This window comes from Emys orbicularis, chromosome 2, assembly GCF_028017835.1.
Source record: "Emys orbicularis isolate rEmyOrb1 chromosome 2, rEmyOrb1.hap1, whole genome shotgun sequence".
Lineage (NCBI taxonomy): Eukaryota > Metazoa > Chordata > Testudines > Emydidae > Emys > Emys orbicularis.
This window is the reverse complement of record NC_088684.1, coordinates 246153196-246180458: the sequence shown is the minus strand read 5'-3', so window position 1 is coordinate 246180458 and position 27263 is coordinate 246153196. Positions and strand designations below refer to the sequence as shown.

The following is a 27263-nucleotide window of genomic DNA, read 5'->3' as shown; positions in this document are numbered from 1 at the left end:
AGACATAGCTCCCATCATCGAGGAAACTCAAGTCATCCCTATTCTTCAAATCAAACTTCCTCAGTTACCTACCCCCACCACATGGTTTTGGACTTGCTGCTTTCTCTGGATTGGTCTATACTATAGGCTTACATTGGTATAACTACATCACTCAGGGATGTGAAAAATCCACACCCCTGAGTGATGTATTTATACCAACCCAACCCCCCAGTGTAGAAAGTGCTATGTTGGCGGGAGAGCTTCTGCTGTTGATATAGCTACTACCTCTCAGGGAGGTGGATTATCTATGCCGACGTCAGTATAGGGCGTCTTCAATAAAGCCCTACAGCATCACAGCTGTATCCATACAGCTATGCATATACAGCGTTTTAAGTGTAGACCTGCCCTCTAAGGCCAGGTCTACACTTGAAACACTACAGCGGCACAGCTGCAGCACTGTAGCTGCACCACTGTAGTGCTTCAGTGTAAAGACATACTAGAGTGATGGGAGAGGTTCTCCTGTTACTGTAGGTAATCAACCTCCCCAAGAGGTGGTAACTTATTCTTCCGTTGGCCTAGCACTGTCTGCACGATGTGTTAGGTCAGCTTAACTATATCTCCCAGGGTGTGTGTGGATTTTTCGCACCTGTGAGAGACGCAGGTATTCCCTTAGGGTACCTCTACACTACCCGCCGGACTCTGCCGTTGACTCCGGAACTCCACCACGGCGAGAGACGGAAGCGGAGTCGACAGGGGAGCAGCGGCCGTCGATCCCGCGCCAGGAGGATGCAAAGTGATTCTAAGTCGATCTAAAATAAGTCGACTTCAGCTACGCTATTCTCGTAGCTGAAGTTGCGTCTCTTAGATCGATCCTCCCCAGTGTAGACCAGGCCTTAGACTTTGTCTAGCTGAGGCTTAAGAGATGACCAGTTGACATCACCCAATGACCTTTAACAGCCACCTTTCAAAGGCTTAACTATCCACCTCAGAGACTGCATTTCAAAGACGAGTCTGCCCATCTAGTAATGTGGTTTCTGTCTGGCCCTACACACTGTTCATTGAGGAAGGCAGTTTCACCAGTGTGGGTGGAGTTTTTCTAAAACCAACTCTCTCTTGGCTATTAAACATGACTTTTCTACAGACATCTCCAGCCTGTCACACCCTCTTTGAGAACCTATGTTGTTTGTGCATCTAACTTTTATCCAGCAGACAGAGATGAGAGGCTCCCTCTGGAGCTAATACCTCTGCATTTTCAAGGATCAGCTGTCAGTTGTGCACTGAAGCAACCAAAGCAGGAGAGAGCTTCATCCTTGAAAACTAAAGATTTCAGCCCCATGACAATACAATATACAATGTAGGTTGTGATACCGAATCTGCTCCTGACATTGACTCTCCCAGCATCCATAACAACGCACCATTCCATGCCACTAGGTGCAGATGATTGGCTTTTGATTCAATTGTACTGTGTTAACACTACTGATTTAGGTACCTATTTCAAAATGTATACTTAATGCTTACGAGTGGCTAAACAGTGGTTAGTTTTTCCGCTGCTGACAATACAGGCCGTTGACAACTGTGTAATTTATTGATACAGTACCTTGGCCAAGTAATAATCCAGGTCCAGCTGCACTTTTGCATTGCTTTTAGCATTTAAGAAGTTGTTAGAATGTCAGTCACATTTTTTTCACATAGAGTCTAATTTGGGTATCCACAGCTCTAGTTCAATTCAATGGGAGCTTCAGGTGCTCAGCACATCTGACCAAGCCCATGGCTCTTTAATTATACTCTATAAATGCCAGCTGAGATCTATGATCAACCTTCATCACAAGCAATGTTTTCAACTGCTATAAAGGCATTCAGTGCTTGGCTAATAATCAATCCTACCCAACCACATCAAATTGATTGTACACATTAGCAGCGAGAGGAAGGGATGTGCTTGTTCTGTTACTGGATTAAACACAAAAGTGATTGTGAAGTGTACACATAAAACACGAGAGTACAGTTAACAGAAAAATCAAATGTAAAGTGGATACAATTCACTTAAGAAACGGTTTCCCTATTTAACAATTATCATCTCCCAGAAGAGAAGTGTGAAATAAACTGCACTCTAAATTTTCTAGACAAGGGACTTTGATGTTTGATGTAATTAAAGATTTGTCTGATAGTGTCACTTGAACTAAGCCACAAGGGGCCATGAGCTAATCTGGTTTGTTGTTGTTGTTGTTGTAATTAAATACGAATGCTGTATTTCAGTAAGTCTGTTGTTATGGGTAGGTAAAAACAAAATGCCATTTTTGTTTCCTTCCATGTTTGTTTGTTTATTTTTTACTGAATTACTTAAGCTGCAATGGCCAAGCAGCATAAAAATATATTTAAAAAGTTTATAAATGAAATGGCTTTGGGGTCCCTTTGCTTTACAAAGGACTTTCATTCGTTTATTTATTAAATGGCACAAAACTTTGTTAATTCAGAGTTAAGGTTGCCCAGTGGTCTCTTATTCAGAAAAACTCAAACTTTAGAAAGGCAGGAAATACAGAATTAAGATAAACAAATGGTGCAATTTTAACTCAGCCCTTTCCCCCTCACTTGGCAATAGGCACTGGGAATTATACATTCACTCCAGCTGCATTCTCTGTCTTAGGAGTAGCTGTACTGAATGGTGGAGGAGTAAATGGAAGAGCTGTGATTGTGATATGAGAAGATCTGGGTATGAGCCCTGTCCTCCCATGTGTGTTATCAAAGGAAGGAGGGGCATAGATATCTTGAGGTTCCAGTCTGCATCATTTCATTACAGAATTGTGTAGGTTGGGTCATTACCAAGGCACTCAGGTCTACTTGACATGGGTATGGTCAGTAGTGTGGTGGGATACGAAACCAGTCTGTGGATTTAATGATAGGGAGGGGAAAGTGTAGGTGTAGGGGGTATCTTGTGGGCAAGTGTGATGGGGGTATAGAAGAGTATGAAGTGATGTTAAATTTTATAAGTGCAGAAGTATGTCAAGGGAGTAGGCTCACTGAGCATAGTGCAAGTGGCACCTGTCCATTAAAGTGTAAAGGGGGAGAGAGAGAGAGAGAGAGAGAGAGAGAGAGTGTGTGTGTGTGTGTGTGTGTGTGTGAGTGAGAGAGAGAGATGGGCATTGCTCAAAGAGGGAAGAGTTGAGGTTGGTGGGCATTTACCTTATCTCTGTATGTCCTAGTTTTCAGAAGTTTAAGTATTGCTGAACTTGAGGTTCTAGAAGGGCACGAGCTATCACTGGGCAACCTTAACTCTGTGTTAACAAGGTTTCTTCCCATTTAATTTCCTAGGTTATTTTTTTTAAACAGAAAGAGAAATATTTGTTGGTAGGAGTTTGTGGCCAGACAGCTGAATCCTCACCTTAGTTTGCAGCTGATATGCTACTGTGGCTAAGTAATACTCAAAAGACCTAGATTTCCATCAGTATATCTCAAAGAACTTTGCATTCCTATCCTCATTTTACAGATGGGAAACTGAGACACAGAGAGGTGATGTGACTAGCCCAATGTCACCCAGCAAGCTGGTGGCAGAACTACAAATAGTGTTAGTCCAATTTAATCCCTTTAGTTTGTCATTTTAAAGAGCCAGAGGCTTCTGATGAGCTAAACAAGAGTAGCAAAATCTTCACATAAACTTTTAATTTGCTTTTCCCCAAAAGGCTGGTGGTGCTATCCCCTCATTTGGGGTGACTCTGAAGCGTTGAACATGCTTCTGGGATGATCTGAGCCCTGGTTTGATTGCTCTGAGTATGTGTACACAGCCCGTGGAAGCGAGTGTCCCAGCCCAGGTTGACACACTTGGGCTAGCAGGGTTGCCACATGGCACTAACGCTCTAAAAACAGTGTTGTAGACAGCGATTTGAAGTTGTGGATTGGGCTCTCAAGCCCAGGGAGGAGGCTGGGCTTCAGAGTGCAAGCCACCACTTCAAAGCGCTGTCTACACACCTGTTTTTAGAATGCTAGTGTGAGCCCCACTAGCCGGAGTCTGTTCACCTGGGCCGGGAGTCTCACTTCAGTAGGCTGTGTAGACAGACCCTATCTGTGAGCACAAAAAGGTTGCCACAATATCTCAACTTTAAGAAACGTCATTTTTTTTGGTGCGGCTCTATCTGGGATCCCGTTAGTCAAATGGCCCCCAAATCTGGATCACTAATAGTACCTCAAACCCATAAGGCACTCCATATTTCAAGACAATCTGAGTAATTGTATGGATTTTAGAGCACTTACAATCAAGCTTTAAACAGGAACTGCTATAATCCCTTGTTTAATATTATGAGAAAAAATATTGTTTTATTTCTTAGAATGATACAAATTATTCCAGTACAGTTGCTTATGTGTTCAGCATCAGTGCTGATCATAAGTGTTATACCATCAAAGTGTACTTACACTCTTGTGAGATATTCTAGTACATGGGACATGTGGTGAAATATTCCTGGCACTGATCATATCAAGAAGCGGCATGTGCCATGCTCTGTAGTGAAACTGGAAATCTTGGAAATTTCTGTGCGCATGGGAAAATGCTGCTGATGAATCTAATTTTGCTGAAGAGTTTGGCTCCTGGCTTCATTTTATTTCTTGCAGGAAGTGTAAATGTTCCTTTTTAACATTGCTGTTCCATGTCTTGATGTTAATGCAGAGTCCAAGTCTCTTCATTTTTCTGTACAATTACTAAGGCGTGAACCCAGTCTCTTGGTATCTCTGTTCTATGAATAATGTCATCTGTCCTCATGTTTTGCCCTTCTTCCTTGTCTTCCTCTTTAACTTACACCTCCTCCTCCTTAGGCCCTTTTGTCTTCTTCCATTGTGAATCCCCATTGTAGCCGTGGGCAACATACCTCACTGGAAGAGGACAAGACTGATTGGAGTTATGCTCCAGAAACATCTTTGGTCTTTTCTAATTCTCCTTAAAAGTTGCTTCACAGTTTTTGAGAGAAGATGGCAGAAAATACTCACACAACAGCATCTTCCATAAAATAATGTTTATTAAAATATAGAGAAAAATCAGATAAAAATAAATGACTTGCATAACATCCCTCATCTCAATATTCATTATTACTAGTCAACATTCCTCATCTGGAATTTATTTTGCTCTCATTCTAACCCAGTTCCTCCCCCCCTCCCAGTTTTCTCCAGTTATGTACACACACCACAAAGGGGCTGAGCAGCTACTCTAGGAGATGGTCCCTTGTGGATAAGAATACCTTTTAACAATGATTAATAGCTGTCTTTCAAGTACCTAGTTCAAACACAGCTTTTCACAGATCGTTTTGTTTGCCTGTGCCCAATTTACCTAGGCTTCTGTTTAAACTTTTTTTCCCTTTCAAAATCAGGTTTTTTGACAAATTCCACATTGGCTGTTGCATTCCTCTAGGATTTTTTAAAATGCTTGTGGAACATTTTAGGTGCCATGTGTAGCAGGCTCTGCATCCTCCTATCAGAGTCTCAAATATGTCACAGGGACACCCCTTACCTGAGAGCATGTCTTCTTGTCTGCTGTGATGCAATCGGTCCATTACTGATTTGTTACCAGAATTTTTATTCTGACATTCAACTAAATACATCCTTTGATATGCGAGATTTTTTGGCCTAGTTAATAAGTTTAATAGCATCTATGGCTTTCATATACTGTTCAAATTAATGTTGAAACCTCTTCCAGGCATCCTCAGAATTACTCATAATATTTTAAGTGGGATTCATATTTTGCCATCAGACGGGCTCTAAAGATTTTTATTTTACCATTGTAGTCAGCATCACCTTCATCAAACATTTTCAATCTGGTTTTATCAAACATTTCCAGTTTGCTCTTTCCCCCAATTTGTGAACACTCCATGCCTTTCACTCCTGCTTCCAGATAATATTTTAATGATGACTGAAGAAGGCTTTAGGGTAACGAAAGGAAGTATGGCGACTTTAACCTTTGTACTGAAACACATGTATTACCCTCTGCTACAGCATACACAAGCATAAATCAAAAGTTTATGCTTGTGTATCAAAAGTGGGATTTATAGTTCCTTGACCCACCTGGTGCCCCAGGTACGTCACTCTGTTTTGGCCTATTTGACACTTTTTAGCCTTAACAGTTAGTCCTGCCTGCCGGATGCGCTCGAAGACTTTTTTCAGGTGCTCCAGGTGTTCTGTCCATGAATCAGAAAAAATGGCCACATCATCGAGGTAGGCAACTGCAGATTCTCCCAATCCTGCTAGGAGACCATCTACAAGTCTTTGGAAGGTGGCGGGTGCATTTCGCAACCCGAAAGGGAGTACATTGAATTCATACACCCCTGCCTGGGTGACGAAGGCTGACCTTTCCTTAGCGGGTTCATCTTTAACCTTTGTACTGAAACACATGTATTACCCTCTGCTACAGCATACACAAGCATAAATCAAAAGTTTTCAGGTATGTGCTGATGGAGAGCAAGGGGCTATAGGGCACTTACACTGTTTTTCACTGCTAGAAGATTAGAAGGCATTTTACCACAAGTGAAATGATGGTGGTCAGTCCCTACTGGAAGCTTACATACATCACAGGATAACACTGTCTGGCATGATTACCCGTATTTGTTCAAGAAAGACCCGTGACCAAAATATCAATGATTTTGCAGGTCAGGAATGAAATGCTTTGGAACATCTGTATCAAGAGAAGCCAAGCTAGCACTATGTTTTGTTTTACCTAGGAACATCAGTCCATCACTTTACATGACCACTGAAGTTCATTATTTTTTCTCTTAAAAATACATGTTGAAAGAAAAGCAATTTTGTTAACAAAATAAAAAAGCCATTTCTTGTCTTTCCTCCACACCAAACTCAAGCTCTAAAATTGTGACATGTTCATTTACACGGACATGATTTGTAATAAAAGCTTCTTTATACAGGACAGCTAGAAGCAGAACTGTCTTGAAGGATGAATCATTCTCCTAACATTATGATTCACCCTGGTACCTTTACTGTCAACCAAACCCAATGTAATAAAATAGCTGAAAAATGAATATTAGGGTTACAATATTAGGCAAGGTCATTCTAACTGCACCCATGGACTGTCACGACCAGCCTCTTCACCACTCGTTTTTAATGCTCTCTCTCCCCTTTTTTCCTTCCAGATTTAATTACTTTTTCTGACTAATGTGTGTTCACAGTATAAATAGTACAGAATGTCTTGTGTGAAAGAAACTGCTAATGAATCTGTATACGTGGGATCTGTCCATTCTGTGACATGTGTTCCTTTGGCTTTAACACCATTGGTGCTAAATTGTATGTGATGCTGACTGTGTGTAGGCAATGAAGGCCAGAGCAGGATAGTTCTAATAATATTGGGAAACAACATCTCCTAACAGTGCAAATGAAGAACTTCCAAATTGAGGACGGTTCTTGTAAATTGGAAAAACCAGAATTACTTGTTCTACTGAATAGGAATACAAAATAAAAGTAAGAAACACAGGAAACTGAAGTGCTGAGATTAATTCTGTCTGATGATCACTGAATTTTCCTATTATAGTGATATGATCATGGAGCAACCAAAGGATGGTGAAATTTAACACTCATGCCAATGTGTTAGAAGCTATTTAATACTAAGAACAAATATCCATCTTAAAGTCTCATTTATTCACAGATGAGAATTTTTTTTCCACCAAGAGGATATCTATATCTACACACACACACACACACACACCCATGCAAAGTGAAAACCCACAAACATTTGGGCATCTTTAAATAAGCTATCCAAAATATCTATGATGAAATCAGTAATTGTTCTGTAAATTCATATAAACAAATATTACACTAAGAGGATCTTAAATTTGAAGGTGCAGCTTTTCCTGATTTGAGTGCTTAAAGGTAAGATTCCTTGCAAAACAGTACTTCTGCCTCTTCATAAATATGCTTTACGAAACAGTCTAACTCAAGGGTAGGCAACCTATGGCACGTGTGCCGAAGGCAGCACGCGAGCTGATTTTCAGTGGCACTCAGACTGCCCAGGTCCTGGACACCGGTCCGGGGGGCTCCGCATTTTAATTTAATTTTAAATGAAGCTTCTTAAACATTTTAAAAACCTTATTTACTTTACATAACAACAATAGTTTAGTTATATATTATAGACTTCTAGAAAGAGACCTTCTAAAAATGTTAAAATGTATCACTGGCACGCAAAACCTTAAATTAGAGAGAATAAATGAAGACTTGGCACACCAGTCCTGAAAGGTTGCCGACCCCTGTAACTAAATGATCACATACTACAGTAATTCTAAGATAATGTAATATCTTTCTACAACTTGTGGAACCTGTGGCTCTTTGCCTGCACACCAGGCAACTCGTGCAGCAGCTTTCCTTGACTGTCACAACTTACCGAGTCAATAGGGACAGAGCCAAAATCTCCAGTGGAGCTCTTGCTTCAGTCCATTCAAACTTGGACAAAAGTTTCCAGTACAAAGCCAAATTAGCCAGACGTTTGTGTATAGTGCAGCATCCTTAGCTCAGGGAGCGGCAACCTCTGGCACGGGGCTCGCCAGGGTAAGCACCCTGGCGGGCCGGGCTGGTTTATTTACCTGCTGCATCCACAGGTTCGGCCGATCGCGGCTCCCACTGGCCGCGGTTCACACATCCCTCGGCCTGGGCCACTTCCCATAGCCCCCATTGGCCTGGAGCAGCGAACCGCGGCCAGTGGGAGCCGCGATTGGCCAAACCTGGCGAGCCACGTGCCAAAGGTTGCTGATCCCTGCCTTAGCTGCACACTTGGCATGAAATTTACTCCTGTGCAGAGAACCAGAACCACTTAAGTTCCACTTAAGCCCTATTTTCAAGGCTAAAATTAAAACTTAAGTGGCATATACGTTAACCTTCTGGACAGAAGTGACTATCACCCTATAAGAAACTCATGAAAACCGTGCACTGTGCATACTCAGTATGCAATTTTCAGAGGTACAAAACTCAGTTAAATCTAAACCAATTTCCTCCAGAATGCACAAAGATACTTCTACACAAATTGGGCTATTTCTGTATAAATGTTCAACTTCCAGTTCCCAGACATTTTGGCTGTAGAGATGTTCAAATAATGGAAAACATCTATTTATTTCACTCTCTAATGCCTCCAGAAGAGCTGATGTGATTTTGCTTAAATTTGCCAAATAGTTCGTTGCCAGGCAGAAAAGCCTCAAATTAGTCTTTCCCATTTCTGTTAGAATACAGTACACATGCTAATATCACAGAGCAGGTAAGAAAAAGAGTTATTTTTACTCTGTTCTTCGTTAATATTTTGCAGATTATTAATTCATGCAGTGCTAGTTCATCTGTTAATACACCCCAAAAACAAACAAAAAACCCCAACCCCAAAACAACAACAAAAAACCTACTGTATAATTTACATAGCTTCACATCACAGGATTAACAGTTGCTTGTGTGAAACTTCTAAACAGGTTTCCAATCAAATCCATCTTCTAAACAAAACACTTGTAATGTTCTCGGACTGAGTTGATGATGCTGACTACAAAAAAGTAAATAACAGCAAAACTAAATTCCATCATATTCCTATTCTTTTTTTCCCCGATTGCCAGCTGCAGTGCTCTCAGAACTACCACAGCTGAGCCCCATTTGAATCAGAGGCAGAAAATAGATTGATCAGCTTGTATCTGAGTTAGCATTGTATATGCACCAGAGATTAAAAGCAATGAGACTAGTATACATACGGTCCCATCCTATGCACAGTTTTGTCGTTTACCTAAAAGGGAGAAGCCAATACTGGGCTCAGGCCTGACTTTCAGACGTGCTGAGCAGCCATAACTTTCATTGCCTAAACTGGACACTCAATTCCCATATTTGGGCGGTCAGATCAGCACACAGACAGTTCCAGGGTACCCATCGGAGAGTCCAGAGAGGGAATTGGGCCCTCATCTCAAAAGTGAGCAATTGTCTTTCCAATCTGCTCTAAAGCTAAGTTTGCACACTATGTAGAATGAAACTTCATCCCTTTCCTGGAGTTTGGCTCCATTAATATACTGTAGCTCAAGCCTTCTCCTCAGGCTTGGCTACTCCTAGGGTTCCTAACTCAAGACCGTTCTCCAGTGCTTAATTTGTACCAGGGCTTGTCAGGGCTGAGCCCTGGCACCTCTAGGCTTGGCAATTCATAGCTCCAGCATTTCTAAGCTTGCTGCATCAGTTACAAATGTAAAAAAAAAAAAAATTGCTTGATCTCTGGCACTTCTTTCATTGAAAATTAAGCACTGCTGTTCTCCCATACCCCAGGTCTTCTCTCTCTCTCTCTCTCCAGAGAACCACTCCCACCACTCATATCTGGCCAGGGTAATAAACCTCTGACTTCACTGAGTCTGCAGAACCCACTTAACCTTTCTCAGACCATTCAAAACCTGCTAGCTCAGTGTGGTATTTCAGGGAAACACAGTTATGCCAAGTTTGAAAAATGTGTCCACAGCATTTCCAAAACTAAGTATTACTGTTTGTGTGTGTGTATATACAGTATGTAAATAGAGTTACAGGGCACTATATAAGGAGAGCTCAGCAAAACTTTCATGGTGCATCGAATATAGAAAATCTGTGCACTAGGATAATTTAGGGTGTGCTTCAGGCTACGGTACTGATTATGGGACAAAAGTTGTAACTATCCTGCAGATTTAGATGCTGTTTCTACCATGACAATACAAATGAGGAGGCAACATTTTGTACTATCCTGAATTGCTGCCATCAAAGAGAGAAATCTTATTTTCTAGGTGCATAATCTGATTTTTGCCTCAAGAAGCTGCAGGGTCCAGAAATAGATTGGGCTAGTGGTATATCATCATGAGAATTACACACAGTCAGAAGATTTTTGTACTAGCAGGCAATACATTCAGGATTCATTTCATGGTATGCCTTAAATTCATTTTCGTAACATCTTTAGAATCATCTGTAGAAGCTACTAGGTAAAGATTTACTCTACAGAAAACCTAAAAGAATATCATAACCTGCTTTGACATTGCATGTAAGCTAATAACCAGAACACCTCACTTATGCTGCCAGCAACATCCCTTGCTCAGGAAGCTCCTCTGCATTCTACTGAGTCAATACTGTTATAATGGATCAGAGTTTCCATTAAAAAAAACAAACAGAAAAATATCCTGCAATGTGTAGGAGGTCAGACTAGATGATCATGAGGGTCCCTTCTGGCCTTAAAGTCTATGAGTCTGGGAGAAAAATATCCTGAAGTTCAGGGTTCATTGGTCATTCAGAACAATTCCATTATCACAATACAGTAAGTGGGAATTGCAACTACAATTTTCACACTGATTTCATTTAATACTCCTCAAAAATCTCTCTTAATCTATGCAATGCAGTCACATTTAGGTGAATATGTTATCTCAAAAAAATATTGGTAAAACAGGTGACATTGAAACCAGGCTTTTGGCTACTAAAATTATTTGCTATCATATGGAAAACATATAGAAGCCAGATTCTCAGATCTATGCATAATGGGCTTGCCCCAAAAATGTGTGCATACATGCAAAACACCACGTATGTATAAGCAACTCAGTATTTTCACTGTAGAGAAGGTAAGTATGTAAGCATCTAACTATTTATAAGTCTAAAAACATAGGCTTTTCAGAGTGTAGTTACTACACCCATGTTTGAAAACTTGGCCCAGATAATGAGAATAAATTTTAGATGCTTCTCTCTCTTGGCAAAAGAAAAAAGATGAGAATGGTTGAACAAGGAGCAGCATTAACCTTAGTCACACACTGCAACAATATTTAAATAAAAACTTAAAACAGATATTTTATGAACAAATATTTTCCTGGGGTTGGTGTGGGATAACTCCTGCCAGGCTGGTAATCTAGTAATTTCCCCTGATGGCTTTCATTTATTTTAATAAAACATTAAGTCTCTAGTCTTTATGGTTGCAATGATAACCTTTAATGTGGGAGAGATACAACTACTTTTCCCTCCCCACCAATTTAGCCACTGACTTTTAGGAAATAAAGGACAGAAATAAAGTCTCTCACCTCTTGCTTGTAGTCCAGGCCCACATGTCTCATGGGCACCTGGGCTGTCCTGGCGAACATACCATGGTACCAGCTGGCATCTGCGCCATTTGTGGGTCTTCCACCTGCAACAAGGAAAAGGATAAATTAGAAACAATACATCTAAATGATATCTGTCAAAACGTAAGTGAGGAAAATATGCTAGATTACTCCAGAAACAATAACAAATGATTACTTATTATTAGCCTATCACAGATTATCCACAACAAAAGTTAACAATGACATGAAGCATGTTGAGTTCTCTTTTTTATTATCATTTTTTTGCTGTGCTCCGCTTATAGCTCCTATTAACTTCAGCAGGAGTTGCAGGTGCTAAAGAGCACCAAATTGACAGTTTTGATTCTCATCTTCCTCAGCTGCTCCATACTAAGTGGCAGGGCAAGATCAGAAATTAGGATAATCAAAGCCGAACCCAGAAACTGTCTCCATCAGCACTGGTTCAGTTTTCTTGAAACAGACATATTAGGATGGAAGACCAATCAACTCCGGACCATGTTTACTAAGGAATGTCACTACATTGCCAGCATTACAGTGTTGCCAAAAGCTTTGGTAGTGAGATAGGGTTGCCAATGATGCACATAAACTGAATATCCTGGCGGACCACCTTAAGGACCTAGGTAGAGATGGATCTGGGTGGTGCTCAATCTCTTTTGGATTTGCAGTAAGATGATGGAACATGTCTTCCTTCATGTATTTTAAAATACCAAGCACTCTACTGGTTTTCAACAAATAAATAATGAATATAACAGCTGTAATAATTCTGTTGCCAGGATTTGTGTATCTGTGTCTTGCATACTACTTTTGACATTTCACCTCAAATTTTGCAGTACTAATATTTTTAAACACTTTTTCTTTATAATCTGATTTTGATTACTATGACTCCAAGCATATTTTATATTTTTCATAACAAACAAGTGACTGGATTTGTGTACAATTATCCATTTAATGAAAGGGCCCCTTCACTGTGTTTGTGTGTTCAGGGCATTTTAACATTAGTCAACAAAAACCTACTGCATATTGAAAATTGAAAATGTGGCTGTGATGGAGTGAGTTATGTCTGAGTCAAATTATGAACGCTGTCTTGTTTTGCGTGTGGAAATGTTGGACACAGTGATTGCACAAGCCTAGCCATGCCAAAGGCAACCTGTTGCACTGCATTACAGACAACTGCCCTGGGACAAGTGCTTGACACCTCACTGAAGGATTCTCATTGAGAAGACATCAAGACAGCAATATGGAACCACCAACTTTGAATGACTTTCAACAACTGACCCATTCCCATGGAACAATAGTTTTCTATATAAGTGGATGAGGCATGACTTGTGGGGAGAAGGCTGGAGTGTCCCAAGTTGAGAGCATGACAAAGAGGAGAGACACTACTTAAAAGAGGGGTTCTGATCTGTGTGTGCAGGTGGGGGAGACCATTGTGCACTAGGGTGAGAGCAGGAGGGACTCTGGCTAGCCTGAAACATCAGCAAAGGGGTGAGATCCGACCAGTGGAGGGAGCATCAGAGGATTTTTGTTTTGTTTTCAAAGATCTATAATACTTGAGTGTTTTAAGAATAAAGGTTCAGGGGTTAAGAAATTCCTTTGCTAAGTCCACGTTCTTTGTTTTCCCACCATATTATCCCAGAAGGGGTTAAACTAAAAGTTCAGAGTGCCCTCAGACTAGGTGGAGCGCTGAGGGGATGTAAGTGACTTGGGATGCGGCTCAGAAGGTCTCAGGCCTGGTCTACACTACGAGTTTAGGTCGACTTTAGCAGCGTTAAATCGAATTAAGCCTGGACACGTTCACACGACGAAGCCCTTTCTTTCGACTTAAAGGGCCCTTTAAACCGGTTTCTTTACTCCACCTCCGACGAGGGGATTAGCAATAAAATCGGCCTTAGCGGGTCGGAAATGGGGTAGTGCGGACGGAATTCGACGTTATTGGCCTCCGGGAGCTATCCCACAGTGCTTCATTGTGACCGCTCTGGACAGCACTCTCAACTCAGATGCACTGACCAGGTAGACAGGAAAAGCCCCGCGAACGTTTGAATTTCATTTCCTGTTTGCTCAGCGTTGAGAGCACAGGTGATCACGCAGAGCTCATCAGCACAGGTAACCGTGATGGAGTCACAGGATCGCAAAAGAGCTCCAGCATGGACAGAACGGGAGGTATGGGATCTGCTCGCCATATGGGGAGATGAATCAGTGCTAGCTGAACTCCGTAGCAGTAAACGAAATGGCAAAATATTAGAAAAGGTCTCCAAGGCCATGAAGGACAGAGGCCATAACAGGGACGCACAGCAGTGCCGCGTGAAAATTAAGGAGCTAAGGCAAGCCTACCACAAAGCCAGAGAAGCAAACGGAAGGTCCGGGGAAGAGCCGCAAACATGCCGCTTCTACGCGGAGCTGCATGCCATTCTAGGGGGTGCAGCCACCACTACCCCAACCGTGTGCTATGACTCCCTCACTGGAGAAACACACAGGGAAGCGGGTTCGGGGTACGAGGAAGATGAGGATGGAGATAATGTAGATAGTTCACAGCAGCAAGGAAGCGGAGAAACCGGTTTCCCCAACAGCCAGGATATGTTTATCACCCTGGACCTGGAACCAGTAACCCCCGAACTCACCCAAGGCATGCTCCCAGACCCTGAGGGCGCACAGGGGACCTCTGGTGAGTGTACCTTTGTAAATATTACACATGGTTTAAAAGCAAGCGTGTTTAATGATTAATGATTAATTTGCCCTGGCAATCGCGGCCAGTACAGCTACTGGAAAAGTCTGTTAACGTGTATGGGGATGGAGCGGAAATCCTCCAGGGACATCTCCAGAAAACTCTCCTTCATGTACTCCCAAAGCCTTTCTTTCGGCGCGAATCTATTGTCTGCCGTTGCTCTGACGGAGGGGGAGGGGCCTGACGACATGTACCCAGAACCCCCCGCGACACTGTTTTGCATCATTCGGGCATTGGGATCTCAACCCAGAATTCCAATGGGCGGCGGAGACTGCGGGAACTGTGGGATAGCTACCCATAGTGCAATGCTCCGGAAGTCGACGCTAGCCTCGGTACTGTGGACGCGGTCCGCCGACTAGAGCACTTAGAGCATTTTATGTGGGGACACACACAATCGGCTGTATACAACCGATTTCTATAAAACCGGCTTCTATAAATTCGACCTAATTTCGTAGTGTAGACATACCCTCAGACACTGATTTCCAGGTCTAGGATGGCTGGGCAGCAACACCCCACATCCCAAAGAAGGATGCCCACACAAGAGATTTTAGCCAGGGAGTGTATAGTCCCAGATCTGGAAACAGTGATTAGACTCCAGCCAGATCCAGTTGGCTTGGAAGCACATGGGACCCAGAGATTGGGATCACGTCCAACACATTAGTGACTATATAGTGGGACATGGGACCAGGTTGTTAACAGTGGGGAAAACATAATTTAGTCAAAATAAACAACAGGGATGAGGAATTTCTAGAAGACTGAAATAGATAAAATAAATCAATACTGTACGGATTGGATTATTCAGTTGCATATTTAATTCAGTTATAAACATCTATTTTAAAAAATTTCTGAAGCTGCTACAAAATGTCCATCATAATACTGTAGAAGTTAGGTGTAGATTGCCCCAGAGTACACAGGGCCTTGAATATAGCAAAACCTATGCAGGATGTCCTGCTGTAAACTCAACTGAATTGAGTCAAGTGGGAAAAAAATTAAATGCATACATGATTCATATCACCCACGTGCCGTAGCCATCAGCTGTGGTACTACCGTGATCCATCAAGGTGTGGCTTCATGTGAGATCCTCTCTTCCTTTAGCCCCAGCTTTCAGTGTAACCTGCCTTCCTTGTGCTGCTCCCTGACCTGAGGAAGGAGTAGGGAGCTGGCTGTGTGTGTGTGTGTGTGTGTGTGTGTGTGTGTGTGTGTCATACTATGTGCCCGGGCCAGAAAAGAAGGGTGCTAGAGGGAGTAGAGGGAAGGGTGTTTAACACTAGTCCCTTCCAAGAAAGTTAAGCTGCCCTGCCTAGCACTGCTAGAAACCCAGTGTTCTCCTGCACACAGCATCCTGCACACACCAGTGGCTCAGACGAAACTCCAGGAAATCACCTGGTTTTGAAGGTGTTAAATAGCTGAGCAGCAGCCAATGTTTAAGGGATAAAATGATTAAGCTGACACTGCAAAGGAAAGTTTTAAAATTATATTTGGAGTGCTGCGTTTTGGTAGCTTCAAGCACTGTAATCATATCCTCATATACCATTCAATTAGATATGTTGTAATCTCCTAATGGATCGGAAGTGATAATTCTCTGACACAGGATCAAGATAATACATTAATAACCTATATTTGTTTTCCATTCTGTCGTTGCCAAAGGAAAGGACATTTATCAGGATCATTATGACAGAGTGGTAGCATTTAGGAGAAACAACAGGTGTTCTTTGCTACCAGGGAAGAAACAGGACATTACTTTCTGAATCAACCATGTCTTTCAATTAAAAATTATATTTATATAGTACTGTCAATTCAATACAACTAGTTTCCCATTACTGGAAAGGTCTAAACATCGGGGCCACACCTGGACTGTTTTGTGCTGCTCCGGTATTACGAAGCAGCTCCAAATCTGGCTTCACCTTCTACTTGAGAATGCACTCACCTAGGGGAATCCTTAGATGGCACAAAGCCACTATAGTGGCTCCCATGCAGTCATACTTATAGCCCAAATGCGTGGGACGCATAGTCAGGTTACCCTTATATCCTGGCAATCCTTACCTGCTGGAATGGTCTTTTGGGTCCTCTGGTGAAGATTACAGCAGCCAGGGATCGCCAACCTTTGCATGCATCTCGCCAGGGTAAGCACCCTGGCGGGGCGGGCCAGTTTGTTTACCGGCCACATCCGCAGGTTTGGCCAATCGTGGCTCCCACTCGCTGTGGTTCGCTGCTCCCACTCGCCGGTTCGCCGCTCCAGGCCAATGGGGGCTGCAGGAAGCGGCACGGGCCTAGGGATGCGCTGGCCACTGCTTTCCGCCGCCCCCATTGGCCTGGAGCGGTGAACCGCGGCCAGTGGGAACTGCGATCAGCCGAACCTGCGGACGCGGCAGGTAAACAAACCGTCCCAGCCCGCCAGGGTGCCTACCCTGGCAAGCCACGTGCCAAAGGTTGCCGATCCCTGCTCTAATCTATGAGAAGATGGATTGTTGGATAATTGATGGATAGTTTGGGGGTTGGATTGGAGTGGATGCAAGGATAGCTTAAAGCCACTTGTGTGCATACCTTCCTGAGCTGTGGCAAAATGTCCTTTCTTCTCAGAGACTGTCATCCTCCAATACAGGAGATGACTGGATTTCAGTAATACTACATGTATTTAATTTACGAAACACTTTTAGAACATTTAGAAAGAAAGCTTTTACATTTGACTGCTCTCATACTGTGCTCCCAAAGAATTGCTAAGAGATAATTATTCAAATATCTGAAAGTTAACCACCAAAGAGTTGATGTTGTGATGTGTATGACATTTATATCTGCAGAGGTTAAATATGTGTAATTAGAAGCAAAACACTGGAACTCTGGCTGCAATCCAGATGTAAATCCAACAGAATGTTAACACAATTGGCCAAATACGGGCCTCATGTAAATGGGTGTTACTCCATCTGAATCAATGGAATTGCACCTGCCTTTACCAGGCCTGATTTGGCTCTGTACCCTATTTTCCCTTGCACTTTACAGGAGGTGAGAGCTGAAGAGACATGAATAATTTATCATAATTTATTTGGGTTACCTGTAAGTATAGCACACAGGAGGAGCCTCACATTCCTTTTCCTCATATAACGTGTCTGGGCAGTCACGGCCACCATTTGCAGGGAGCTGGAGGATGACTCGATGGCGAGACTGTTGCTTTACTGTGACATCCCCTACCAAGAGCACAACAGTGTGTTTATTTCCCCCTCACACACAGAAGATTTCTAGAATTAGGATTATACTGGGACTGTAGTAATTAGAACTAGAAAAGATTTAACATATTACATAATTGATTCCGTTGCTGTACAAGACTAAGTTATTTTGCCCATAACAGAAAATTAATGATATTAACCTAATATTACACTTGATCTCAGCCAAAGGGCGAAAAAGAAGCATTGTACAGAAAGCATGTCTGTCAATAACAATATCAATACATACACTGTATGATTGAGTGATATGCTAGATGGGTCTGATATGCTACTATGCTGTATGGCTTCATAGATTATTTTATCCTTAAAATTAAGACATATAAGCAGAAATGTACATAATGGAGTGAATAATAAAGCTCCATTCCCTAAAGAGCCCAATAACACAATCTAATTCTTTTACCCTTATCTCCACACCCAGGAGGTGTGTGGCAGATTTAATTTATGCATTAGTCTTTATCCAAGATTTATTTTAACTACATCTGTGTTTCCCATATGGGACACATATTACCCTACAATCGACTACCTTCCTCAAGAGCATGCACCATGTTTAAATGTGAAGTTTTATTTCCCTGCTATGACTTAATTTACTGGTCACACATTTTTCATTATTAGAGACATTTAGTATTGATGATAAATAGTAAATTATTTTATGTAAAAATTAGATTGTGGTCATATTCGAAAAGTCCGAGCTCTGGGCAGAAAAAAATATGAGTGGAACCATAACTCTGTAGTCATTCCACAGCCCACGGCACTGATTTGCTTTTAAAGCTACCACAATCTAGAAGTTTTAAGTTAAAAATATACATTTTGTAAAAAATAGCCTTAAAAACCTAGTATGGATAAATCGTGGCAATCTGGTCCTAAACTGCAAATAAGAGCTTCACTTTGGGCATTAGTGTTGCTCCAAGCCATGCTGAGTGGGCTGGTAATAGCTTCCAAAAGGTCACTGCAGCATCTGGGCAGACAGGGCTCCTAGGTAACACTCCAACATCAGTGGCTGAGACGTGAACAACACAAGAACTGCTACACCAGACTACACCACCTGGGTATTCTTCAAAACAGGAGGAATTCTCAGGTAGTCAGTAAAGTAGCCAGAGCAAGAGCCAGGATCTGTCCCAAGGCACAAAGCAGAAGAGACTCCCAGAGATGCTGTTGACAGCAGCAGCAGGAACAGGTGATTATTGTAAACTGATCATTGTTGCAAAGATACTGAGATAACATTTGGCTACTGAGTAGAAATGATATTCACTCCATTAATCGATTTACTATCTCATTTGCCCCTCCCTATTATCTTGTTTATAGTCAGTGTGTTTCAATTTGCAGTACATGTTCTTGAGGATACGCTCAAGTTATTAAGAACCTTTTTTAAAATAAAACAAAACAAGACAGTTTTGCACCCTTCTCAGAGAACAACAGACCCTGCAGAAGCATCTCAATGAGAAAATTATAATATTGCTCTGAAATTATAGAATAATACAAGTGATTCTAGGGTTTCATAGTAATATTATGGTTATTATGAAATAATTCATTGCAAGTTTTAAGTAGCACACCCAACACTGTGTACTATCAAATTCAGTGGTCCCAGCTATCATATTTTTAAGGTTATACATTTAATCTCCCTAATGCTTTATTAGTTGTTGTATGCTCCAATAACTAATTGGAATTACTGTAAAAGTGACTTTGTGTCCTTTGTAAAGCATGGAGAATTGACTTTGACATTTAAAGAGTGTTTATTTGATGCAACAATCTCATTTTTTTTATAATAAGTGACAATGAGTAATCACCATGTTCCACAATGGAATTAACACACATGAACATGGAATTACATTATTGACTATGCCTATAATAATGCATATTAGAAGAATATCTCTGTTAAGCTTAAAAGAGAAAAAGTGATAAGGCAGAAATATCGGGGTAACAGTAATTTTGTCAATGCTTCTGCTGTAATGATAATTTCAAAGCAATAAAAATTCAAATACATCTATGCTTTGTAACTTCGTTTAAAAGCCATGACAGGTGCATTAAAAAGACTTTGCAGTGGGTGTTTAATTCAGAACCTTAATATTAATTTGAATGTTGCTTATTTTTGTGGTTTATTTTCTTATGATTCTGAAGGTAGTATAAAAGGGAATGGACAAAAATGAAAGAGAACCACTTCTGTTAGACTTTAGGACTCACATGATAGAGACTTTTAACCTGTGTTGGGCCTACTACAATCATACACATTTGTTAAAATAAGCACAGAACCAAATTTTGCTCTAGGATACTTGCTCAGGTTTTCCAGTGAAGTCAAATGGTGCAGTATGTAAGGGCAAATCTGACCTGCATTTAAAATGTTTTTCTAGTTGTACAACTGCACTGCAATCTTCAATGGTCACAATGTCTATGTGACTAATGAGCTATTTGTAAAATGTCAAATCCAACAAAGAGTTTGCAATACAAAAGTTGGCAGAGTGGGGAAAAAAGCTATTACAAAATATACATAATTAAGTAATAAAGAAAATTTAGAGTGTCTGCACACAGTCCACCGGAAACAGGCAGCTGTAAGGACAGTGTTATAATGGGTTATAGAAGGTTTTGTGCAATTACTGTATGTTGTTTTAATATTCAATAAAAATAATCATTCACCAGAGCAACTGCTATGTCACAGTGGCCTCTCTCTGAAATACAAGTGCACCATCTAAGAGAAAAAACTTTGCCAATAGCAATCTGTCAGAAGAAGCCTACATAGTAATTAACTGTGTGGTTTATTTTTAAATAATCTGTGAATTATATTACCTTCTTGACATGGGGAAGAACACAATGTCCAGTCACTGTATGGAGTCACAATACAGTCTTTCCTACAAGGAAGCAAACAAGGCCGCACTGTTTCTGGTCGAAGGCTTTCAGGACATCTAGGGGAAAAAAGGAACATTATAAAATGAATGATCATTCTATGACAGTGTTAACTCCTGAGGGACGCTGAGCACCTGCAGCTGATCAGCACTGCTCATGACTGAGCTATGATTGGATTTTTTTTTTAACCATTTAAATGCTAGCCTCTATATTTTCAAATGTTGCACAAGGTGCTAGGTGTATGAATACATTTAATGGGAGTCATATTCTTATAACCCCTCCCCGCCTCCTGCACTGCTTTTCAGTTTAAGGATAAGGATTCCAGTTGCCCTTTGCAGGAAAGCACACCCGGCAGTTGAGATGCAAGTAATCTTGATCTGCACGAGACAGAACAATCATTGAGTGACGGTAGAAAAGCTAGAGCAAGAAGTCTTTGTTATCTGTACTTCTGCAGAGCTTAAGAAAAATGATATAAAGAGATTTCTTAGGATGGTTATTTAAATCCAGCAGTTTAGATGTTGCTTATGTTTAGGTCTTGTCTACACTAGAAAGGGTCTTCAAGATAGTTATACCGGCAATCCCTCTGGGAGCCTGTTCTGACTTCCATTATTAGTATATGGTCTGCAGCAGGACATGCCACCACCTCCTGCCCACAGAAGACTCTTGACATGCCCTCTCCTTCCTCTTACACCAGAGGTGGTGGGGGTGACTGAAGCACCTCTGCTAGCTTTCAACTGGCAGAGATTTCTTCTCTAAAAGGGGAACTCTCACCAACTATTCTGACCCTTTCAAGTTCATTTTGTGTCACTTACATGGCACAAAGTAGCCTCAGCAGACTGGAGAATCAGTGCGTTTGTGTGTGTGTGTGTCCGCGCGCGTAATCAAATACAGTTGCCAGTTATAAAGAGTATTTGCCAACAGTTGCCACACGATGACTACGTTTTCAGATTTCAGAGTGGTAGCTGTGTTAGTCTGTATCAGCAAAAAGAATGAGGAGTACTTGTGGCACCTTAGAGACTAACAAATTTAGAGACTAGTCACAATACTCCAACAAAAAGAAAAAACTTCAAAAACAGACTCCAACGAGAAACTGCTGAATTGGAATTAATTTGCAAACTGGACACCATTAAATTAGGCTTGAATAAAGACTGGGAGTGGATGGGTCATTACACAAAGTAAAACTATTTCCCCATGCTAATTTCCCCCCCTACTGTTACTCACACCTTCTTGTCAACTGTTGGACATGGGCCATCCTGATTATCACTACAAAAGTTTTTTTTCTCATGCTGATAATAGCCCACCTTAACTGATTAGTCTAGTTATAATTGGTATGGCAACACTTATTTTTTCATGTTCTCTGTGTATATATATCTTCCTACTGTATTTTCCACTGCATGCATCCGATGAAGTGGGTTTTAGCCCACAAAAGCTTATGCCCAAATAAATTTCTTATGTTTTCAGAGTTTTTCCTATTGTTAAAATAGGAGAGATCTTTGGTAACTGTTTGATAATGTTTGGCAATTACTGACTTCCTAATGACTTTTTTTTTTTTTTTTTTTTTTTTTTTACATAAAGATGTGTATACAGACACCACAACATTGACAAAATACCTACATTACACAATCAAGATTATATGCAATTTGACTAAATGAGGGCTTCATCTTTCATGAAGACTGCAGGTTCCAGCCCTTACTCAGAGGCCTTTTGATGAGGCAATTGGTTCAATTAAAAAGCCACTTCTCTGTTTATTAATGTTTCTATTTAGTATATGTGGCTTAAAGCAGGCTATTGATTTTCTTTTCCAACCCTTATTCAAGGTGAAATGAAACAGAAGTGATATGAGCTGACATTTGTTACTTGTAAGGTAGATAAGGCCAATAATATTGATTTTATCATATCACAGTAATCCGTTTTATTAAGGGAAGTTTAAAATGAGGTTTCTATTTACATTTTCATGTCGAATGTATGCTCTTTAAAAATGATTTGATGAATTTAACATGACAGCTTGAAAGATAACCAATGCCTTTTTGTTCTCATTTCACAGGATTTGTCTATGACAAGATACAATAGTCCTGTTTTCAAAATTTTAAGGTGAAATCAAAGGCAAGGACTCCAATGGCTGATTTAAAAATCAAAGGAAAACTCACTGTAGAATGATTTTTTTTAAATGTAAAATGGTTGCCCACTAACATTGCATGGAATGCTTATTAATAGTATTTTAATGTGGTTACATATGTACACATTTTAAAATATGTGATGTGCTAACTATCACGTATATGAGTTCTCCGCCACTCTTCCATTTAAAGTGAATTTAAAATGACTGCCATGCTGATGAAAGCAAGACATTGGTGGCATTGGGCAAAGGTGCAGTGTGAGAGCAGCTGCTTTAGAAACTTTCTTAAAGAGCTCTAAGCCAAGCCACTTTGTTCTTGTCCTGCAAAACACTAGCAATTCCATTTCTGGACCTCTCCTGACCAGGATATATTGACCATACTAGAGAGTGACAAACTGTATAGTGATTGTGTGAGATACTATCAAACTCATTTCACTTGCAGTTAATTTGTATTCGAACCATGGTCTTACACCAAACTGGGCAATTAAACTATTGGGCCCGTTAAAATCTTGGTTATGTAAAAAACACCTAACACGTATACAAACTAAGATCTCTATCCTGGCCCTTCCTGGTTCCATGGTGAGGAGTCTAGTAGAGCTATGTAAACAAAGATCCACAGCTGCAGAATACTACTTGGAGCTTGAGGGGCAAACCGCTACCAGCCCTTCAGGGGCAGTAACATAAATAGCGTTCAATCTTGAACCCCTCTCCAGTGGTGGAATGTGTGATCTACCTTCCCGCTCCCTCAAAAGTCTTGACTGCCATATATGGCAATCAGGTGTTGGGGAGTGACATGAGGTGAAACAATGCCTCCCCAAGACCCCACGGAAGGCACAGGGTAATTCCTGTCTGAGAGGCTGGATTGGACCAAGATGCTTGGAGTCAGTGTCTCTGATTGACAACTCTGAAATGGAGCTGTCAGCAGAGTCCATTGTAGGGAAGCTCCCCCATTGCGATCACCTACTCTTTGCTCTACAGTTCTGCTAGCATTTTAGATTGTGTGCTTTTAAAAGTTATTTACTCATCAGAGCAGACATGACCATCAGTTGAATTGTTTCCCTTTGCAAGTAAGTCCATACCGATTACCTGTAGCTTAAAAAAGCAAAAAAATAAAAATAATTAACTTAATAAAGAATAGTTCAAAGCTCTTTACTTTTTTGGTCCCACTTGTCCCACGTTGACCCTCACACAGATGACTTTTCTTGTTTGCATCCCAACAGCACAGGTGGCCTCCCCATTCCAACTGGTAGATGAGTTGAAAGTAGACACAGAGACATCTTCTATACACTGGCCCCAGGGCCCAGTCTGCCAGTGGTACACAGTGCAAGGGTGTTCATTACAGCTGCGTGCTTCCTGAAGTGCACTACTGTTTGGGCACTGAATGCCTCCTGGAACAACAAAGCAGTGCATATGTTCATACAGTGGAAAGAAATAAATTATTATAAATATATTTGAGATTCATATCAAATACATACCAGAACATGTGTCCTTTTAAACCCTTCCTTGCCCCTTATTCAAATTATTAAATAGTAATGAACAAACATACAGCATAGATCATGAACAGAAAATGAAAGATACATGAGGGCAATGTTCAAATGATTATATCGTATATCATACAGTATCTTGATCTGCTGACAATAATGAATAACCTGTTTTTAGTTTGAGATTTGCCACCATGGAGACTATGTTAAATAGCATTTTGGTGAGGAGAGGAAGGTTCTAAGTGGAAAATGAGGTTAAATTCACTAGTTATACACCTCTGGAGACCACTGTTTATATCCAGTTCAGGGAACTAGTGAAAATGAGTTTGGAGATCTTGTCCTAGACTCCAACTGAATTTATCCACATTATCCACATTACATAATCACCAAAGAATTCGGCACAGTTGGCGATTTCAGCTCCAGCTTGCGATGGCAGAGATGTTGCAGTTCAAGATTAAAATGCAGTGATATGCCAGTAATTGTGTGGAAAAGCTGAGATAATGCTATTATCATTATGTTCAGCTCTATTTAGTGCTATCAAACCCACCTAACCTCCTCATTCTAAACAAATAAAGGAGTGTCCTTTCCCATTAAGATTAGATCACAGCAGAGAAAGCCATGATTTAAGCATACATTTAATCATTCATGGTTTAAGCACAGAATATTGGGCCCTTCTCTGGATCTGCTTTAACTGCACATCTCCACAGGCTGAAAAAGACAACACCCTGCCCTTGTAGGAGCCCACCCTGGGTGGTGGAAGAAGTGAAGTGGTGTGGTGGTACATTAGTTACACAAGGAACACCTTGCTTTTCCTCTGATATCACTGCAATTATCACCTTATTAGGATTCAAACTTTATATGTCTTGGGGAGAGGCTGTTCTAAATTTGATTTAGACAAATAGGGAGGAACTGGTTGAGAATTTGAAAGTGGAAGGCAGCCTGGGTAAAAGTGATCATGAAATGATAGCATTCATAATTCTAAGGAATGCTAGGAGAAAAAACAGCAGAATAAAAAGAATGGATTACAAGAAGGCAGACTTTAGCAAACTCAGGGATTTGGTAGGTAAAATCCCATGGGAAGCAAGTCTAAGGGAAAAACAATCTGAAAGAGTTGGCAGTTTTTCAGAGACATTATTAACAGCACAAGAGAAAACTATCCCATTGTGTAGGAAAGACAGGAAGTAGGGCAAGAGACCATCCTTGTTCAATCAGGAGAAATCTCTTCAATGATCTGAAACTCAAAAAAAAAAAAATCCCACAAAGAATGAAAACTATGTCAAATTAGGAAGAATTAATATAAAAAAAATAACACAAACATATAGGGCCAAAATTAGAAAGGCCAAGGCACAAAATGAGATTAAACTAGCTAGAGGGTAACAAGAAAACATTCTACAAATACAGTAGAAGGAAGAGGAAAACCAACAACAGAGTAGGCCTATTACTCAATGAGGGGAGAAGACAATAACAGAAAATGTGGAAATGGCAAGAGTGCAAAATTATGTTTTTCTTTCAGTTTTCACCAGAAAGATTAATAGAGATAGGACATCTAACATAGTGAACACAAGTGAAAATGAGGTAGGATCTGAGGCTAAAACAAGGAAAGACTAGATGTCTTTAAGTTGAAAAGCCTGATGAAATACATCCTAGAATACTCAAGGAGCTGACCTAGGAGATATCTGAGACATTAGTGATTATCTTCAAAAACTCATGGAAGACAGGAGAGATTCCAGAAGACTGGAAGAGGGCAAATATAGTGCCAATCTATAAAAAGGGAAATAAGGACAACCCGAGGAATTACAGACCAGTCAGCTGAACTTCTGTACCCGGAAAGATAATGGAGAAAATAATCAAGCAATCAATTTGCAAACACCTAGACAATAATAAGGTGATAGGCAACAGTCAACATGGATTAATCAAGAACAAATCATGTCATACAAACCTATTAGCTTTCTTTCACAGGGTAACAAGCCTTGTGGATAGTGGGGAAGTGGTAGATGTGGTATAGCTTGACTTTAGTAAGGCTTTTGATACTGTCTTGCATGATCTTCTCAGAAACAAGCTAGGGAAATATTGCCTTGAGGGAGTTACTATAAGATGGGTGGTCTAACTGGTGGGAAAACCATTTCCAGAGACTATTTATGAGTGATTCAGTCAAGCTGGAAGGGCATATCAAGTGGGGTCCCACAGGGATTGGTTCTGTTCAATGTGTTTATAAATGACTTAGATAATGACATAGAGAGTACACTTATAAAGTTTGTGGATAATCTCAAAATGGGAGGGATTGCAAGTGCTTTGGAGGACAGGATTAAAATTCAATATGATCTGGACAAACCAGAGAAATGGTCTGAAGTAAATAAGATGAAATTCAATAAGGACAAATGCAATCAATTTGGAAGGAACAATCAATGCACACATACAAAATGGGAAATTACTGCCAAGGAAGGAGTACTGTAGAAAGGGATCTGGGGGTTATGGTGGATCACAAGTTAAACATGAGTCAACAGTGTAACACTGTTGCAAAAAAACCCCAAACATCATTCTGGGATGTATCTGCAGGAGTATTGTAAGCAAGACACAAGAAGAAATTCTTCCATTCTACTCCATGCTGATAAAGCCTCAGATGGAATATTGTGTCCAGTTCTGGGCGCTGTATTTCAGGAAAGATGTGGACAAACTGAAGAAAGTCCAGAGAAGAGCACCAAAAATGATTAAAGGTCTAGAAAACATGGCCTGTGAGGAAAGATTGAAAAAAATCAGTTTGTTTAGTCTGGAGAAGAGAAGAGTGAGGGGGGACATGATAACAGTTTTCAAAGGCATAAACAGTTGATAGAAGCAAGAGGGTGAAAAATTGTTCTCAACCTCTGAGGACAGGACAGGAAGCAA

The 27263-nt window shown here is 40.7% G+C and overlaps 1 protein-coding gene across 1 annotated transcript in view; it reads right to left on the bottom strand.

Annotated features, from left to right (window-relative positions):
* Positions 1–27263, bottom strand: part of THSD7A (thrombospondin type 1 domain containing 7A) — a 383013-nt gene that overhangs the window by 84747 nt on the left and 271003 nt on the right. The window contains exons 9-12 of the mRNA XM_065399278.1: positions 24053–24287; positions 20730–20845; positions 17783–17915; positions 11976–12079 (exon numbers count right to left, since the gene is read on the bottom strand). Of these exons, the coding sequence (XP_065255350.1) occupies positions 11976–12079; positions 17783–17915; positions 20730–20845; positions 24053–24287 (588 nt within the window). The remainder of the gene's footprint in view (positions 1–11975; positions 12080–17782; positions 17916–20729; positions 20846–24052; positions 24288–27263) is intronic.